This window comes from Chaetodon auriga, chromosome 14 (assembly GCF_051107435.1).
Source record: "Chaetodon auriga isolate fChaAug3 chromosome 14, fChaAug3.hap1, whole genome shotgun sequence".
NCBI lineage: Eukaryota > Metazoa > Chordata > Actinopteri > Chaetodontiformes > Chaetodontidae > Chaetodon > Chaetodon auriga.
Genome location: NC_135087.1, coordinates 16088114 through 16102473, shown reverse-complemented (window position 1 = coordinate 16102473; position 14360 = coordinate 16088114). Strand labels below are relative to the sequence as shown.

At 41.7% G+C, this 14360-nt stretch overlaps 2 protein-coding genes across 2 annotated transcripts; one reads left to right on the top strand and one right to left on the bottom strand.

Moving 5' to 3' along the window:
- Positions 1-2080: 2080 nt before the first annotated feature.
- On the top strand, positions 2081-8085 carry syf2 (SYF2 pre-mRNA-splicing factor). Its single transcript, XM_076749507.1, has 7 exons — positions 2081-2140; positions 2495-2599; positions 2903-3028; positions 4478-4595; positions 5632-5722; positions 6264-6362; positions 7636-8085. The coding sequence occupies exons 1-7, from the start codon at positions 2123-2125 to the stop codon at positions 7799-7801; spliced, it is 723 nt and encodes a 240-aa protein (XP_076605622.1). The 5' UTR covers positions 2081-2122; the 3' UTR covers positions 7802-8085.
- A 2563-nt stretch (positions 8086-10648) lies between these two features.
- rsrp1 (arginine/serine-rich protein 1) lies at positions 10649-14071 on the bottom strand. The gene is made up of 5 exons (XM_076748299.1): positions 13832-14071; positions 12807-13377; positions 12494-12666; positions 11091-11168; positions 10649-10992 (listed from the first exon to the last, which is right to left on the bottom strand). Exons 2-5 carry the CDS (start codon positions 13354-13356, stop codon positions 10834-10836), a joined length of 960 nt encoding a protein of 319 aa, XP_076604414.1. The 5' UTR covers positions 13357-13377; positions 13832-14071; the 3' UTR covers positions 10649-10833.
- Positions 14072-14360: the final 289 nt, after the last annotated feature.

Sequence of the window (14360 nt, the reverse complement as noted above, 5' to 3'; positions counted from 1 at the left end):
ACCCATAGACCTTAAACACACCGTAAACTCTCACGCTCGTTTCATTTTGATGTTTGGAAAATTAAGTCATACACACAACTCCGAAAGTCTCTGTTCCTGTTGTTTTGCAACTGTTCTGCACACTGCTGTTGTAAATTTGAATGAAATACAGAGGACATGCTAATTAGTTTCATTTTCTTTCTTTGTTTTCAGTTATTTTTCTGTTTCTCTCTCTTACTCATTTGAGAGTCATTTATTCTGAAGATTTTTTTTCTCTTTTGCATGGCTGTAGTAGAGCCCTGCCGATTACTGTAGCCAATGATGTTTTGTTCTGTTGTGATGTGCTCCCATCTGGTTTCCAGTGAAAATGCATCACTCCATTAACATTGCCTGTGATCTAGAGGATGCTTTAATCTAAGACTATAAACTCCACTTAATTACATCCTCCAAAAGAGCTCTATTAGTATAATGCAATCAAACAGGGAGCACATCCATTTTGGCAAGTCAAACATGTTCAAATGGTTCTTGAAAGTGTTTACTTTCTTCTTCTGATCAGATTGTACAATCATATTTGGAAGTCCTATTTTACGTTCCAAAGCCCTGCTTCATAGCTGTGTCTTTCTGCGGGTAAAAATGAGATACATTGGTAATGTATAATATTCCATTTCTTGAGCAGAACTGTTGAGTTTAGTGGAGTCTAAACAGACTCTCTGTGTGGCATATTGATGACTTTATGCTTGACCTTTCATGCGTCTTGCTGTATAACCTCCAGTCATATTCATAATTGCTGTCTGTGTGCGTCTTTGCAGTTTCCAGTAGTCTAGCGGTATTTTTCAATTAATTTCAACTTCAAAAGGATGTACGATTGCCTGGTTTGAAATTATACACAAAGACATTATTGTAAAATATAAGTTGCCTGGCAATTTCGCCACCGTGCTGTGATAAAAAGATCTAACAAGCACACATCTTGCAGCGTCATAGCTACTAATAATTTGCAGGCTTGACATTGTTTTTATGTCCAATGACTTGACTCTGATGACATCAGAAAAGACTTTCTAAACATCAGGTCATGTTCTGTGGTCACTCAGCTTTGTGTTAGGTGTGTGTATGATGGCATCTCATCTTACAGAGTACAAACATCACAGGGAGAGGACCATGGGGTGTGTCTGATGTTGAAAAAGTGGCACATATGCTTATATGACTGCAGAGATAAATCGGAGTCTATCCTCATAGAAATTGCAATTGCATATAGCTTCCTTGTTGTTAAGCCTGTTTTTATGTGGTGTGATTTCTGTCAGCTTCTGCACTTTCCTACTTAAACAATAAAAGGACAGCTTTGAACTATGCACCAGATCGAAGAGGAGGGGAATCAGAGGCTCGCCTTGGTATATATGATGAATGAAAGTAAATTATTTTGAGATTAAATATATAAGTGTTTTTTGTAATTGTTAACAGCAAATTATATATATGTGTAAATATATACATATATTTACATATACAGCAAACAGAATGGTAATTGGACTGTGTTTTTATAGTGCTTTTTTGGTCTGGGAACCGCTCAACGTGCATTTACAACACAGGTCTGCATTTATCCCTTCAGAAACACACAGATGTGCATTGGTAGCAATTTGGGGTGAAGTATCTTGTCAGTATATCTCGACATGTAGACTGCCGATGCTGGGGATCGAACCCCCGACCTTCTGATAAGTAAACGACCACTCCACCTGAGCCACGGAAACTTGAATAAGCACATAATTTCAAATATAGTTCAAATAATACAAATGGTCTGAAAAGATTTTTCACTGGCGCTAAGAATGAAAGAGCGATGTATTTCTGAAATTAAAAGAAAGGAGAAAAAATATTTAAAATCTCGAGAAAAAAATGTAAGGCGATCTTATTGCACAAAAAACTAGAAATGTTGTCGGTTGTCTTATGTAATTTCAATCCATTTCGTAGAAAAGTGCTTCAAATTAATCTATTATAAAAACGAAGAGATGTGTTTCTCCCACAAAATCGACATTCATGTCTCTACATCTTCTCTGATAAAATAATAAGACGTAACCGCTCACGTTTCTTGTCTTCGTAATTTCCGGTGTGAGCGCGCACTTCCTGTCTTCTTCCTCCGCTAAATGTTAGCACAACAATGGCGTCCTGTAGTGAGGTTAGTAGTCTGTTCACTCTATTGTCAAACGACCCCCTTTATTTGATGTTGTGGCAGATTACAGTTGATCCATATCATTTCTATGGGACCGATATTTGATTTTGCCCTCGGAGACGGTGTTTGTGTCCCACGCTTGTTGTTTCTGATGTCGCGTTGTTGTGCTAAGCTAACCGATGTTAGCCATTCCTATTTAACATCAACGTTAACCAGTTACCTGCATCCTTTCCTTTGCTGTTTATATCTTCTGGATATTTTGGGCTGTCTTGTCTGTGATAGAATACGCTAGGCTATCAAACAGTCTTATTTTATGTCTGTATTTTATGATTATACAGTGGTAACTGATGTTGTTTTTAGGAGTCTGCTAACGTAACACCCACCGAAGAGGAATCAACTGAAACGCTTCCGTCCCAGAAGAGAGAAGACAGACTGCGAAAATTTCGAGAGTTACATTTCAAACGGGTGAGTTGTTTATCTTTACCTGATTAAAGCACATAGACGGTACACAGAGAAAATCTTATGTCCCCCTAAGCTGTTTCGCTATGTGGTGGTGGCAAGATGGACCCATTGCTGTGAAAAACACTTTTAACATGCTGCTAATGTTTAAGAGACAATTAAAGACATATTTGTGTTGACTCCAAGAAATAATCATGTTTACGTACACCATCTGCCCCAAGTGATTGGGTGCTTGGATGGGTATTTCTGATGGACCTTATTGCATGCAGTTGCTTGTACAACATGTCAACTTGTTATTTTCCACTGCAGAATGAAGCACGTAAGCTCAATCACCAGGAAGTTGTGGAGGAGGACAAAAGACTGAAACTCCCCGCTAACTGGGAGGCTAAGAAAGCCAGATTGGAGTGGGAGCTCACCGAAGATCAAAAGAAAAAGGTATTTGAATATAGTATTCATAAGCTCTATAGTAGTCTGAATATTCAGCACAATGATGAGATGCCCCTGATCAGATTGTCAGCATTTAGGGTGAATTGAATCACAGATCAGACAGAGTTGCGGTTTGAACACCGAGCAAGTTTGCCGACATGAAAGTCATCTGATCATTTCTGTCCCCATATTGATTCCCATATTCTTGTGATGAAGCTAAAGTATGATGAAACTGTTGATAAGGACAAGAGGTGTAGCTTGGTCAAGACGAGGGATCTAAATGTTTTCATTAAGTTAACCCACACTGACTAGTGCTGTGTTAGTACACACACTATAGGCTCACTTGGGCATATATGAACACAACAGTTGCACTCAGTTGTTGGGGAAAACAATCAAGTGAGATCACCGCTTCCATTCAAACCCTGGAGTTTGTGTTTTGAAAGCAAACGTACCAGCTACCTATTACACTTCCAAGAAGTCATTTGGCAGACACTTGTATCCAAAGCGCCTTACATATGAATTCACACACCAATGGCACGGCATCAGGGGCAGTTTTGGGGTTCAGTATCTTGTCCCAGGATACTTCGGCATGTGGACTGCCAAGGCCAGGGATCGATCCACCGACCTCCTGATTGGTGGACAACCGCTCTACCACCTGAGCCACAGCCACCAGTATTTTGTGATGGTACATATGTGATTTTAGCATGATTTCAGAAGCATAAATCCATCTGCTGAATGGGAAAGCTGTTTAGGAAATGACTGTATTGATCTGTTTTTATTTATGTAGGTCATTTTTAGTCATGGTATTTTCCCTGATTGACAGGTCAAAAGCAGTTAATACTGCTTCTGTCTACTGTTTGTCAGTTCATTAAATCCATTATAAATTTTGTGACAGCAATCCCACAATAATCTTTGCAACATCAAAGAACATAAATATACACATCAGAAGCGTTAAAGTGCTACATAACATCTGTCTGTCACTGGAATTTGATTTCCCTGCGTTGGTCCTGATTGAAGCAGGATGACAGTCGCCAAAACTGGCCAGTCAGCGGGTTGAACAGGAACCGTACCAGAACTAAAATGCAACAATCTGCTATTTTGGCCTTGAATCGAGCCAAAGCAAACAGGCAATGTGTGTGATTACAGCCTTAATTAACTGTGCAGAAAATTCAGCTCACACAACGACTTAACGAAATGCAGTACATCAACTTCCATTCCTGCATCTCCATTTACATGCATACATTCAGAGCCTAGATTTTGTGTTAATGTTTCCTCTAAGACAATGGTGGTAATAATGATCCAGAGGGTGCTATTGGCAAACCCTAAAAACTTCCACCAGTATGTTGTAAATATTGCCACGAACTGAACCCAGGAACAGTTGACTCGTGAAATATCAAATACAAGACCCTGATGCATTTAATCTTTCTTTGTGTTGATGAGAAACTATTTGGTTTTCAGGAATGTGCTGCCAGGGGGGAGAACTATGACAGAGTGAAACTGCTGGAAATCACTGCTGACGATGCAGAGCGATGGGAGAGGAAGAAGAAGAAGAAGAACCCAGACACTGGATTTGCAGGTTGGGACAGACACGCATCATTTACAGTGCACTCTGTGGTTGCACTTAGTTTATTGGGTATGAGACGTTCAATTTGGAACAAAGCAATTGGCAAATGACTAGTTGTCCGAGTTATCCTGGTCAGGTTTTGTTTGTTTGTTTGTTGTTGTATAATTACGAGTATTGGTCTCAGATTAACCTGGCTCAGACCGACTTGCACCCTGACTGAAACAAAAACTAAAGCCCCCTCTAAATAGCTATATATATAAATAGCTGTGTGAGTCAGTTGAGTTCAAAACACATAATATGAAGGCCAGAGTCTCACAGTATTTAGCTGTTTTTAAAGAAGTCTCAGATGATTACACATTTCTTCACTGATCAAGGGGAATGTTTGTCTCTTCTACACCTAATATGATGATGGTCGGCAGTCATGGTTTAACACACTGAATGGTTTGACTCTTACTGAGTGTATTGACAGAATTTTAGAGACACATCAGGAAGCAACATGGAAGCAAATGGCGATTTGATCAAACTGCTTTATTTCAGACACGAGTGACTTCCCCATCACACTACAGAACCTCAGTCTATACATTTAGTAAGTAGTAATTTAATACAGTTTACCTTCAGGAAACAAGTGGTATACAGTGATTCAGGCCTACTGTTCTGTTCTGCTGTGTCATGGCATGTGATCATTTTAGACATTTTTCCTTTTATTTGTCACACAGAGAAGAAGTTGTTACATAAGGGCAGTGCATCAAGCAATACTTAATCATCTCAAACTGCTCCCGATTTCATCTGCCAACAAAAGACTTGCTGTGTCGGTGAAATATGGCTGCCATCTGTTGCATCAAAACCTCCTCTAAATTAAAACCTCTGGGGAGAAAATTATCACCAGAGGGGCTTCAAGAGAGGAAGGGAGGAGGAGAGTTGCCTCTTCATGCCCCCTTAACCAGCCACAGGTTGTGTTGCCGAGCCTCGTGCCTGCTTGCTGTTTGTTCCGGTAATTATAACTCAGTCAATGTTTTTTTTCTCTCTGCCTCACACAAATGGACCGCAGGTTATGCAGAGGCCCAATTCCGACAGTACCAGAGGCTCACGAAGCAAATCAAACCAGACATGGAAGGCTATGAGAGGCAAAGGGAGGAATGGTGAGTTAAGCCTCTGTCCCGTCTTCCTTTGCTGTGACAGTACTGTTCAGATGGACAGTACAGCTCAGTGTGGGAAGGGACGTCTGTGGCATTACTGGATTGTGCATCCCTACTTACACGGCCATAAAAATAATGCATGAAAATGTCTCTGCCATTGAAGCAGGGACTGTGAAATTTCTAGTTAAGTACAATAAATTCATCTTAGAATTCCCCCATCACATGTGCACAAAGCGTTTTCTATATGGTAACGTGTACCCCCTTGTTTGCCCTGAGGTTATTGTTGACCTAGCTGCACACTAATGATACAACTTAAAGATTTTAAAGTGCAAGCACACAGACGAGTTCAGTGCCCGCAGGTTTTTCGCCCTTCAAGGCTGACGCATGCAGAACTGTGAAGGATGCACCGACACATTATGCCCTGAAACCAGACCCCCTCCTCTCATTAAGATGGCCTCAATGACAATGATGGAATAGAAAAGTCAGTTTAAGTAGTCATCATCAGGGGTTATGCATTCCTAATTCCTTTGCTTGTGCTTCACAGTGGTGAGGACTTCCACCCCACGTCCAATAGCCTGATCCACGGTACCCATGTCCCAACAAAGGAAGGTATTGACCGTATGGTGGAAGACGTTGAGAAACAGTAAGTCATTCTAAAGAGATGCCATAGCCTTTCCAAACTATCAACTAATTTAATCTCCCAACTTTCCCATTAATTCATCATCAGCTGAACTCAATGGACACCGCTAAGATAAACCTTTGCACCAACAGATGGTTCTTTGATTTCTGCTCTCTGTGGCTGCTCCCAGTGAGAAATAAGAAGCACTAGACTGTATTAAGCTAAACGCTAATGAAGGGACAAACTAATGAACTGTACATAAAGCAGGTCATTAGTCATATGTGAAAACTGATTAAGAAATGCAGCACTGAGCTAAGTACTGTTTAGGCTCCCTCGTGCTAATTTTGATTTGCTTGAGCAATTCAGACAACCCGAAATGTTTTTTCCATGTGAGTTTGGATCAGACCTTTTGTCGTCGCTGGCACACCACAAACCCAGTGTGCAAATAGGGCTTGGTATGTGATGCTATCTCAGTCGTAATAACTGATGTGCGGATGGGTCTGACCTTTTTGCCGATTTGGAAGAGGGAGACATTGTGTGTGAACCACGGCCAGTGTGGTCTGAAGAAATCAGCCCCAGAGTGAAAATCAAGCAGCTGACAGTAGGCACTTCATTCTTATCTGCATGGGGTTATGCTCGGGTGTGGGGCAGTTACTTACCCCAGTGTGCCACCATGAACAGAATATCTGCTGGGATTGGGATACAGCTCCTGGTTAGACTATATACATGGCTTTGTCAAACAAATGGCCCATAGCATACTGAGTGTTGTGGTGAGTAGGTGTGGGTAGATGGTTTAGCAAACCTTTATGAAAGCCACATAAGAGGCCACTATAAAGTCACAACACAGGGCGATCATACCACTGGTGTCAGGCTGCTGCTTCAAACACTTAAGTTCTTCATTAAGCTTTTGTCTCGCCATAGAAGTCCCTTTCACCTTTGATTATCCTGGGCTTTCCCTGAGCTGTTCTATATTTGAGACAGTCTGAGGCTTGTGTTCGAGATGCGACTGTGGGGCATTAGACAAGGATTCGGTTGCCAGGGTATGACGCACAACAATGCTTTGAAGACACAGTGAATCAAGACTGGGAGCTCACAAATTGACAGTATTTTCCCCTGAGTACGTGTGTGTGTGTTAGGTTTTCCATCGCCACTCTCCTTGCCAGATTTAAACGCATCCCCCACCCCCGCCCCCCAAAATTATTGCCTGTAGCCAATTATTGTTATTGGATATGCCATGGATAGCGGCCATACTGGTTTATGAAATCCTCCCTAAGCTGCTTTTATTTGCAATTGTCAGGATCGAGAAGCGGGCCAAGTACAGCCGACGCAGGGCCTACAACGACGACGCAGACATCGACTACATTAACGAGAGGAATGCCAAGTTTAACAAGAAGGCAGAGCGCTTCTACGGCAAATACACGGCAGAGATCAAACAGAACTTGGAGAGAGGCACGGCTGTCTAGTGGATTGAGTCACCTCAGGGGACAGGTTCACTGCTTCAGTTTTGTCTTCATTTAGGACTCTTTGGATGCATTTTTTTCCCTCTTACTTATTGTTGCATACCGCAAATATGTGTATTAAAATGCTTAAATGGACTCTGTTGTGATGCTGAGGTTGTTCTGGGCGGAGAGATAATTCAGTTTTCTGTAAGATATGTAATGTGTGATGTTCTTTTGTACAGTATCAGAACCTGAAACATTTACTACTCTGTCGTTTGTTTTTAAATAAACCACATCCAGTTATCCAGTTATCTTGCACACGTTGTTGGTTTTTCTGTTGGTGGTCTCAGGACGGAGACGTTTTGAGCGTGAGAATGAACTGCCACGAACTACCCCAGGGCTTGTTTAGCAGAAGATGCCAGCCAAAAGAATGTTTCAGTGTAGGTGCACACAAGAGATAAGGGCCAACAATCGAGCTATTCAGTTTATTCATTATCATCGACATCTGCAGTTCAATCCACTTGCCCCCAAGCTGTGACACAAGCAGGACAGCCTTGTGACTGAAGAAGCCATGAAAACAGGTTCCCATGCAAGTCTCCCATTCCTGAGCTGCTGCCTGTCAGTGTGGGGGCATTGCACCCTCTACAGGGCACACAGGCATCGGCTTGTGAAGGGAAAGAGGACTCAAACTTATATGTATTAGTTAATATATTCTGTTTAATTGGCATGAGTTAATCTTGGTGAACCACACAGTAAATTTATGGGGGGCCCTCAAAGGATAGTGTGGAAGACGCTGTGACACAAGTTGTTTATGTTTCACTGATGAAGGGTTGGGGGAGGTCTTCATATGATGCCTTTGATATCTGAGTCTGCTCTGGAGCTGTTAGGGAGTGGATTAAGAGTTCAGGTTTGTGATTGGGATATATCTGTTGTCTTATCTGATTAGCCGGAGGATATTGGCTGAGAATTGTGTGAGGAACAACACGACACAACATAAATTCACTGTTGTGTCTCAGAAAATCTGACAACTTTGATTCTTTCGTAGCCAAATGTCAGTTCAAGTGTTTCGTGTAAAGCAAAATGAGTTTGATTGAAGCCTGGTAAACAAAGCGACTGGATAAATAATAAGTGAGTGTCAATAGGTGAGTTTTCCCACAGACACAAAAGCCTGCGGGTGACTAAGAGGAGCCAATCGTTTCTTGTTTTTTTTTAACTACAAAAACAAACAAAACATATTCGTGCGGTGACTCCATAAGACAAACCTGTCGGCTAAACTACGTTAGTGTGCATATTAATGATGTGTATCAAGTCAACAGTACCTAGGCTCTGCTGTAGAACCTCCTCTGCTCCAGTTCCACCAGCCTCTCTGTGTTTGCGTGTCTTATCTTTTATCAAAGTCATTAATCAGAATTGCAGTTTACAGCAGGAGACACGCAGTCTGGCAGTCAGACACATCCAAAACTGTGATTTTACCTTTTTCTTACAACAGATTGTGACATGTATCTAAATATCATCCCAAAGTCTTCAGAGGATTAAAATTTATTAGCTGCTCAAGAGATGGTTATCACACCTAATAGATACGTTACCCTCTGGCAATTGCTCATTAGCAGTTTTAATACATGCCAAGAATCTGTCAAAGTACATACACACAAGCTTTAGGGTATGTAGCACAGCGGCCACAACACTGGGATATATCAAGTTGCTGGGTGGGAGGGGGGGGGGGGGGGCAAGTCCAAATCCTGTGCAAGCAGACACATGATGGTGACTGATGGTCCCATCAGCAAAGACGAGCTCTGTGAGCGTGCCTGTGATTTAAACAGTGATCGGCACATTATTACAGGTGTTACTCACAGCAGACATTCTGACTCCTCGTAGGAGAAAAAGCACAGGTGTTACTAATAACATTCAGGATGGCTCTGCTCTGTTTAAGTGTCCAGTGAACATTTTCACATTTTTGTTTTACCTGCGGCGACCTGTCAGAACGTACTCTGTGAAGAAGGCCACTGTACAATTTGATACAGAGTAGAACAAACTACAAATCTCCAGGAACCCTGTCATGAAGTATCGTGGGTTTCTGGAAACTCTTTTGACATGTAATACGGCTGTATATTGGTACCTTGGTTTTATTATTTTTTATGCATTCTTGGGACCAGAATAGACTAGATTACTGATCACATCATTTCTCATTACTTCATTCATATTTAAACCACCAAGCAAACTGGGGTTGTTGGGGTGATTCACAGGTCTGGAACCAGGCCTCAGTCTTAGTAACCTCAATAAAAACCACCCACAGACAGAAGAGTTTCTGCAAACATATGATAATACTGGCACCTAGTGGTCAACATGAGAACTGGCATCTGACTCGTTTGTTCCAGGTTTGGTTGTTAGTCCAAGTACTTGGTCAGAGCAGTAATAGTCTCTCAAAGCCAGACTGCAGTCAGGCAAATGTGTCACCTGGTTGTTCTCAGTAATGAGGCTATTAACACATTTCCAGGTTGTTTTTTCCCCCAATTAGACATTGCATCACAATAACAGATTTAGGTTTAATACTGGCTGACGATAAAATATGAGTACAGTAATTCAGTATTCCAATTTACCCTTATTTTACACACGTTCATTTCCACCATTATGTATTTATCAATCTTTTAATGTATGCAACTGGAATAATTCTAATAACTGACAAGTAATGAGGAGCAATCCTGTAGGAATTACTCACCTTGACATCATGAATCAACAAGACCTAATTTTTCTACATGCATCAGTGTCATCAGCATTGGAAGAAACTAAATTGTTTTATTCTCACTGTCTCCTCTCAACCGTTTGGTCATCAGTGATGTATAAAACCCGTTACAGAAAGACAGAAACAATCACTCTTGGTCAAATAAATCTTTATTGAATCCATGAACATCACAATGCTCGAGGAAGGAGGAAAACAAAAATTCCCACCTGGACGAATCTTCACTTCTTCCCATTTAACTCTTTCACATCTGAAAGAAATATCAGCAATGATATGTACAATATTTACAGTATTTACAGTGTCCATGTACTCTGCCACACTAGCGTAACGTGGCGAGTGTGTGTTTGTGTGTGTTAGACTTTTGGCCTGATTTGACTGGAACCCAGTGGCCATAGGGCTTCCTGCTTTCATAGATGTCCACTCTTGGTGTTACCTTAGCACAGGATGGAGCGGTCACTGCAGGTTTGACCACAGAATTCTAACAAGGAGAGAGAAACACAAGTTAGAACAGAAATATACATGCTGAATATGTAAAGAAATGTTTCGGGGAAGAAAGATGAATTTTGAATAACTTACATTAATGCTGAAAGAGATGATTTTCCTTTTTGGGGATATCCTCGGGCTGGACACGTCATCAGGCTCCACCTCACTGCTCTGTTTCAAAAAAGACAAGAAAAACAGACCTAGTTAGAAATGTTCAGAAAACGTGTGGTAGAACGAGTTTTGGCAGTTTAAGAAGTTCATATAAATGGATGATATCTTCTACTTCTAATATTACAAAGCACTTGTATTGCACAGATAATTATTTTAGAGTTAGCTTCAACAAGCTGCAGCTCTCATGCACATCTCATCCCCTCACACTGCTGTCAAAGGCTAGGCTCAAACATTACAATGAATGCTTCAAGGACAGACCTCGAAACAGAATAAAACAAAAAAAAAAAGCAAACAAAGCATCATAGTAAAAAGGATGTCTTCTCTGTCTACAGTGGCAGAATGATGGTGACGTAGGTTTCCCAGCCCCTCAGCACACGGCCCGTGTACCAACTTATCTTTGGCATAGGGAGAGGAGTTCTTCGTCTGTTTTTAGCTCTCGACAGGAATAGTCACTATAACGCAGTCCACACGCCTGCGCTCCATCAGCGAGTGGAAGATTCTGCTAAATAACAACGACCCATTTCAACTGCAAGCATAAATACATTTGCAATGTCATAATTCTAAAAAAAAAAGTGTATGAAGGAATCAGTGTAATACAGTATTTGAATCGCTTGAGCATCATCTACATCTCTGCTATGTGTGTGATTAGCATTTGTATGGACTGTGTGCGTCATGTCTACATGTGAGGTAATCTACATGTGTTTCATTGCAAATGTCTGGTTGTTAATCTTAGCATGGTGAACATTTCAAGTGTTCAATTCAATTAACCTTTCACGCAAACACATTTTGTCGTCACCCAAGCCACATGACAGCCCTTTAATCCCAGGTGCCGATGAGTGAAGGAGACCACTGTCATGTTATCTATGAAGACAGGAATAAATAGAGAATATGTGTGTTCCCTCAGGGGTCCAAAGGTTAACACAAGACAGGAAATTCAACACAACATAGACCTCAAGCTTATCAATAGACAACTGGAAACATTACATGATGCTTTATGTACACTATGTATTTATTGCAACGTTACTAAATTGTGCAAGAGGTAGGATAAACTACGATTAGAAATAAAAATTCTTCCTGTACAGCAAAGGACTTAGGAGTCCATTACCCATGTGTTAAAAATTAATGGTCAGTGCACTGTTATGCACATGTGGTAAAACAAACTATTAGCTGGCCCTGAAATTCTCAGGAATCTCTGCCTTGTTACTTACATCTAGTCCAAGACTAACAAAATGTTTCTAGGCCTTAAGTTACAATCTGTGACAAAGCCCTTTCTGAACTGTGTCGTGTGTTCAATGTGAAGTCGAGAGGCACTCTCAGACACCCACCTGTGACGGACTCTTTTCAGGGTCTTGTCTCACCCTTGTCTCTGCCGACACCCATTTGGACTCCACTGACTGCTCCGACAGGATTGGTTCCACATTCTTGGGAAGTTCCACATTTTGTCCTCCTAGGATCTTCGTAGCGTTGGCCTGTGCAGCTTTAAGGAGTTCCCTTTTTTCTGGAGAACAGAGAAGTTTTGAGAGAAGATTGAAACCATGTACAGTTCAACATTTTTGCCAACTAAAAAAAATCTGCCTCTCTTGGCAATTTATACAAATAGAGTAATTACTATTGTCTTGAGTAGTCCACAGAACTTACCATCTAAACTCAAACTGACAGAGCGTCCTGAAGATCTGGACTTTGAGCGGCTCCTGTGGGTTATGGACGGGGATCGGGACAACCTGGATGTCAACTGACTCACATCCCTCCTGCGCCTGCTGGGAGACCTGGAGCGGGGCTTGTACTGTCTGCGACGTGAGTACCTGTCTGGTGAGGGTGAGCGGCTGTAGGAGTGAGAGTGGGCTCTATGGCGCCGTGGCGGGGAACGGCGGGAGCGGCCACCGCCATATCTGCGATGGCCATCACAGCAACAGCGGGATGAGCGTCTGTGGCAACGAGGGTGAGAGCGGGACCTGGCGTGAGAGGAGGACCTGCTGCGGGATGAAGATGATGAAGATGAAGACCTGTAACGTCCTCTGTGGCTCCTGCGTCCCCTGTGGCGGGCTGAGGAGCTGCTGCTGCCACTGCTGCTTCTGGATCGGGAGCGAGAGTGAGATGAAGCGGGGCTGTTCTGGTCGAAGATCACACTGATGCCATCACTCTGACGAGCACGGGCCATTTCAGAGTGTGAGTCCTTGACCTTGGCCATTGTTTTGTTTTCTGTGGCAAGCTGAAATGAGACAAACAAAAAGATCTATATTTCAGAAACAGAACTTTTCACAGTAAATCTGTTAACTTTGAATGGGCTGTCCCATCGTAGCAATAGCAGCAATAATCTGCGTCACTACATCTTTTTGATATCAGCCAGTCTGTGTAACAGCTTTGGCAGTTGCATAAGAGTTTTCTCAGTGCTGCCCCAAACGACTAAAGCAACGATGTGCAACAGTATCGCCTGACCGGTGAGGACTGGAAATTTCCACGATGACGCAAGCTAAGGATAGCTTGAGCTACCGTATGCTAGCACTCAAAAAGACTTAATACCAAATTCTTCGCTCATTTTTAAAAACGATTGTGATATGAACACTACAATCACATGAACAATATAATGGTATTTACAAGTAACTGTTCACAAAACAAAACGCTTAACAAAACAAGGATATGCTAACGGCTGTTGCTTTTCTTACCCGTTCAACTGTAGCTCGAGACCTTTGTTCTGATAATGCCGATATGAAGAATCTTTGTTGAGAAAGTCGCGTCTAAAAACGTATCGAGAGACAATATCTTTGGGATAGTACTCAAGACGCTCAAACTTCTTGGTTTTTAGTAGTATATTACGAAAACGCAATCGTCTGCTTTCTGTCGGAGATCCACCTTCTGCCGTTGTCACAGTTCTGTAACAAATGCAGGCGGAGCAACGTGTTTATGAAGCCTCTGGAAAATTCCAGTCACGTGGTGTTCGGAAGGATCTGATCATTTTGAACGACTGAGCGCGTGAAAAGAGTCGATTCACTCTGAGTGAAAGGTAATGGTTTTTGTTTTTGTTTTGTTTTTTTAATTTCAACGATATGTAAACTTCAAAAGTGACACTGTACCTATGCAGGTCTACCTATTAACAAATAATGTTTAAACCTGGATTCGGGACTAAATTCAGCCGATTCAGCATTGGCTCGTGCAGACTCAGACAGAGTTGTTCAAAATGATTCAATCATTTTA